Below are 5,651 nucleotides of genomic sequence, written 5' to 3'. Positions count from 1 at the left end.
TGGGATAAAAAAAAAAAAAAAAAAAAAAAAAAAAATCTTCTGTTGATTTTTTGCTTAAGACATTAATTCTCTTTGCTAAATCTGTCAATTTATGTATAGTCTGGACAAATTCTATAATCAAATGGTCTAAGACTCTAAAATATTTATATAAGTTTTCAATTAGCAAAAACTAATTAAAACTTTTAAATAGATTGTCATATAGATAAGTTGTTTTGTTGGCCAATTATGAAATATAGCAGTTGTTTTGAAGCATAAGGTAAATCACTTGGATCCTCCACTTTCTTACACGGGCTGTGTTTGGTACAATCCTCTCACGTAAGAAGGCCCCACGATCAACGTCCCCCCCTCCCCACATGTGAGGGGCTGTAAGCTTGTGTGTTGTATAAGTAGAATTTTCCATCTCACATTTATAACTATGAGGTCTATATAGATAGTCTAGTACAGTAGGCTTTAGTTACAAATTTATTTTTTTTAAAAGTGATTTTAATCATATTTTTAATTAAACAAACAAATACTCACCACCCCAACCCTTCACCACCACTTTTGCCTATCTCGTCCGCAAACGAATATTCTTGATTTTCAAAATCCATTATTCCCCTTCCTCCTTATTTCCATTCAAAATCCCATCTTCTTATAAAGATCGGTTTTCTGAGGATGCAATTTGAAATAGAAAAATAGTGATAACGATATAGATGATCAATGATGGCAAGCTAATAATATAGGTCGTGGTGGATCTAATTCAGGGAAGGATCTTCAATGGGACGGGCGCACCACTACCGAGACGTTGCGTGCTTGTCCAATGTCAAGGAGCCACCTCGATGGTGGTCCACACAACTCGGGAGTGTGTGGTGGGCCATCCATCGAGGTGACGCAACTTGATAGGGTGATCATACTTATGACCGTCCTACTGAAGTTTCTCTCCTAATTTAGAGAGTGGGTAGTTAGCAACTGAGGTTGGGGTTAGGTAAGAGGGGGAGATGAAACGTTTCATTTTTCTTCTCTATTTTTTATTCATTTTACTTTATTTTCTATATTTTATTAAATTAAAAGTAAAGACTAAATAGTCATTTTAATATAAAAATTCAATAGAACATAATCGTTGACTTTTACTTTCAACCCTAACTCCCCCTCCCCCCCTTTTCCCACCACTATTTTTAATGGAAACGCCCCAACTTCAGGTTCAAGACATCATTCCCTTTCTTTTAGATTCTTAATTTATCGAAAAATGGCATCAAAAATCAAGTTATCCTTTCTTCTATTTCTTGCCATGTTCATGTGTACTTCAGAAGGAGAATTCGATCACCCCAAAAAGTCCAAAATGTCATTATATTTTCAAGATTTCACCAGTGGACCAAATGCCACTGTACTACAGGTCATTCCTCAGCCAAATGGACCTCTTAATTTCTCCAAATTTGGAACCATTTTCGTCACGGATGATCCAATAACGAAAGGGGTCGAGAGGAGTTCGGCCGAAGTTGGACGAGTCCAAGGTATGTATGTAACGTCGGCTTTAGATGGGTCTAATACTCATGTCCTAGTATCGATTGTCTTCACTAATGAGGAGTACAAAGGCAGTACTCTTGAACTACAAGGACGCAGTGCTCAGTTTGATGAGGTAAGAGAAGTGGCAATTGTGGGCGGTACTGGAAAATTCCGTTTAGGACGTGGTTATGTTACTTTTGAGACGATTTATTATGATTCTAAGATTTCATACTCTGTCCTTCGGTGTAACGTTACTGTATTCCACTATTAATTGGCACTTTTGGCTTCTGAACTGAATAAAGAATTTATAACATATTTATGCATTAGTTTTCAACTTTTTTTTTTATTTTTTATTTTTTTTATGACGGAAGAATCCGCAGCCGCTATCCTTCGGGTACGTACTGAGTAAATCCTCGGACTGACGCAATAGTCTACTAACCGCGCTAGTCAGTTAAACTGTACTAGGCAAGTTTGGTGCGACAGGTTCGACCGAGAAAGTGTTGATAAGAGGAATCGAGTTGTGAACAAAGACATCCGCGTTCACCTATTCCACCAACTCGGCCACCTCATGAGGGCCTCAACTTTATTTTATTTTATTTTTTATTATTATTTTTTTAATATCCAGGTATCCCAACTTACACCAGATTAAATCCTGAACCTCCAAAACCCATGCCCCTAGAACCTTGGAGGGAGTAAATCGCTGTCTCAACTTTATTTTTATCTTGACTTAAGTTATTCGTAGTGCTTTTTGGATGGAAAACATTTGTTGGGATGAAAATTGTAATTTCTTCGGAAGTAACATTTGAAAATCGGAGAAAAGGAGGTTAGTGATACGTCAACAACTTTGTTCAAAGGTTTCACAATCAATAAGCAAAAACTCTTTCTTTTCTTTTCTTTTTTCGTATATACTCATTTTCAATCACACAATCACATAATAAAATATTCTACTCGTATATTCCAAAATTATCAGTACTTTTCAATTACACATTCTCCAAAAATTCACTTTGTTTGAAGTTTTTAATATATTAACTTTTACTAAGCGATTTTCTATCTATATTACCAATTTTGTTGATAAATTTGACTATCACTTGCAAAAGTTTTATCGAGGAAATAATTTTTTTAAACTACGATAAACAAACGTATGAAATAATTTATCCATGTGAAGAATATTCTTTTAAAATAAATTACAGGGGAGAAATCATTTTATTTTTTCTTATATTTTGCACTTGAATTATTTCCATCCATACGACTGACATTACTGTTTGAATTATCATGCTATTTAAACAGGGAAATTTGACAGAAAATGGTGACAGATAAGACTTAGCATTTATTCATTGGAAGATGAAATTAAAAAAAAAATAAAAAAAAAATGGCAGGTGAATCATAGTTTGTCCATCATTTTTTTTGCTCCGTCATTTCTTTTGTTTGTTTTATTTAATTTGCTCTACTTGTTCAGTCATACTTAATTCCTCATCTCAAATTATATAGATGAGCATTTACATTAGCCAACTATTTTTTCTTGAACGTTCCACCTGTGACCCCACTCCCGCCAGCACGTTTCACATTCTTCTATCACTTGCTAGTGAAATTTTTTTGTTCTTGAAATATTCCATAAACCCAAGATTTAAAATCTGCAAATTTTTCAGTTTTTGAGATAGGAAATTGCTCTGAAGATATGTTGAATCTTGATTAACTTAGACTTTGTAAGAGAAGAAGACACCATTATTTTCAATTTGATAGAGAGAACAAAATAATTTATGAATTCTCCTTTGTACGACGAAAGGCATGAGTTTTGGGCGGTGTCAACCCTCACTATAGGTGGGGTTGGGCGATCGCCAAAGGCCCCCTCCTTTGTGCAGGTCCAATTTTTTCTTCTTCTTTTTTTTTTTTTTTAAATCATGAATATATATTTATATAAAGAAAATTTTTCAAAAGAAAAATTATATTTTATTACATTTGTAACTTTCCTTGCTTTCTCTTTTTGACTTTTCATTTTATTATTATTATTTTTTTCCTTTGCTCTTTGTCATTTCTTTTGTTTGTTTTATTTAATTTGCTCTACTTGTTCGCTCATTCTTAATTCCCCTTCTCCAAATTCAACAATCTATAAATTCTCTAACTTACTGTTAATCTTTAACATTAACACTTGTTGGTATGATTTCTGTTCGGAAGTTCGGTAAAAAAAAAATTCTTATTTGTTACTCATTTTTTAAATAAGCAAAATACGGCATAGACAAAATTGCGATTAAATATTTGTCCATCATTTTGAATCAGACTAATAGAGTTTTTTATTAAACAACTGTTATTACGAACTGTACAAGTTGGTATTAGTCAAGCAAGTCTGCCCTGGCCAAATTTATATTCTAGTTCCAGGATTAAAATAATCTTGATAAGTTGATTCTATTTGTCAACACAATTGATTTCCCACTGCTTTTAAATAAAGAATGGCTGCAATTATCAATGTTATTATCTAGCGATTTGCTGTTTGTACAGCCCGACGGGTTACAACCCCCTCACAAGTGGGGGGTCTCGCAAATTTTTTATTACGCGTGGACCCCCCGAGATGTGAGAGGACTGCAAACGGTGCTGTGCACCGTGGTGTGTGCATTATCTAAAATAAAATGGTACTTTAAATGGTATTCTTAATGACCAATATATCGAAAGTCATTGTCTTAGTTTGGTAAGTATTGACTGTATTTAATTTCTAAGGGAATTAATTAAATTCACAAATGAAAACAGGAAGAACTTTACTTCATGAAAGGAATCATTTTCGTCAAAAAGACTGAATAATTCAAAAGGAAATTCTTTAAATTAATCCATGGCTCCAAATTTTTGTGCACATTCTTTAAATATAAATGCAAGGTTAATTAAATACTTGAAGAAAATAAATAGACTAAGACATACAGACCTATGATATTTGCTTTACTTCAATGTATTTTTCGTATAACATTCTTTTTTATTTCATTAGTCTATACTTTTTTAATGCATAGATTTTCTTAATAGACTCTCATTCTTATTATTGCCATTACAAAAATAAATAAATAATAATAATTCATTGTATTTATGTTTAATCTCCTTCAGTTTTATAGTAAATATTGAAATATAAACGTAAGATCAGTTTAGTGAATGACATTTACTATCACTATTTTATTATATAAAAATTAATTTTATTCTAGTTGACAAGAGCAAACTTTGCTGGTCAGGGGCGTAAGGATGGGGCAGGTTCCCAAAGCTTACACCCCAAGCCCATTAAATTCTAAACAAAGAAAAAAACAAATAAAAAAAAAATTTCTATGTATCCCAAAAAAAAAAAAAAAAAAAACCCTTGTCCCCTGACTACGTCTCGATCGCCAAAGGCCCCCTCCTTTGTGCGGGTCCCAATTTTTTTTTTTAAATCATATTTATATAAAGAAAATTTTTCAAAAAAAAAAGAAAAATAAATTATATTTTACATTAGTAACTTTCCTTACTTTTTCTTTTTGACTCTTCGTTTTTTTAATCATTTTTTTGCTCTTTGTCATTTCTTTTGTTTGTTTTATTTAATTTGCTCTGCTTTTTCGATCATCCTTAGTTCCTCATCTTCAAATTCAACAATCTAAAAATTCTCTAACTTACTTTTAATCTTTCACATTAATACTTATTGGTATGATTTTTTTCCTTTGATCTTTATGCCCTCTTGCATTTTTTTATTTATTTTTTTAAATATAAATGCAAGGTTAATTGAATACTTGAAGAAAATAAATAGATTTAAGACATATAGACCTGTGATATTTGCTTTAATTTATTGTATTTTTTGTATAAAGTTCTTTTTTATTTCATTAGTCTGTACCTTTTTAATGCATAGATTTTCTTAATAGACTCTCATTCTTATTATTGCTATTGCAAAAAAATAAATAATAATAATAATAAAATTTGTATAGCTAGGTGAAAGTCTCTTAGTAGGTTCTATTGTTGCTCAACTACTAAGATATGTAGATGTCTTAGTAAGTTCAGTTAAAATAGAAGAGTATTTAGGGGATTCCTTTAGATGAATGATACTTGAGGACAATGACTACTTAAATTTGAGGAAAATACTATATGTACATAATTTTTTTTACATAATCCATTACATACTCACAATAGGAGGTGGGGGCCATATTTGGAGATTTTTAAATTCACGCGAGGCTCAC

The 5,651-nt window shown here is 31.9% G+C and overlaps 1 protein-coding gene across 1 annotated transcript; it reads left to right on the top strand.

Annotated features, from left to right (window-relative positions):
• The first annotated feature begins 1,225 nt into the window (after window positions 1–1,225).
• Window positions 1,226–2,178, top strand: LOC111372902 (dirigent protein 1-like). The gene is made up of 2 exons (XM_022995326.1): window positions 1,226–1,640; window positions 2,108–2,178. The coding sequence occupies exons 1-2, from the start codon at window positions 1,226–1,228 to the stop codon at window positions 2,176–2,178; spliced, it is 486 nt and encodes a 161-aa protein (XP_022851094.1).
• The last annotated feature ends 3,473 nt before the right edge of the window (window positions 2,179–5,651 follow it).

The sequence above is a fragment of the Olea europaea genome, unplaced genomic scaffold, assembly GCF_002742605.1.
Source record: "Olea europaea var. sylvestris unplaced genomic scaffold, O_europaea_v1 scaffold1046, whole genome shotgun sequence".
NCBI lineage: Eukaryota > Viridiplantae > Streptophyta > Magnoliopsida > Lamiales > Oleaceae > Olea > Olea europaea.
The sequence above is the reverse complement of the archived record's forward strand: the minus strand, read 5'-3'. Positions and strand labels throughout refer to the sequence as shown.

Excerpts from the sequence above, each read along its gene's own strand:
- LOC111372902 (XM_022995326.1), top strand. The coding sequence starts at position 1,226 with ATGGCATCAAAAATCAAGTTATCCTTTCTTCTATTTCTTGCCATGTTC. Across the intron at positions 1,641-2,107 it reads AGAAGTGGCAATTGTGGGCG|GTATCCCAACTTACACCAGA; the intron begins GTACTGGAAAAT and ends TTTAATATCCAG.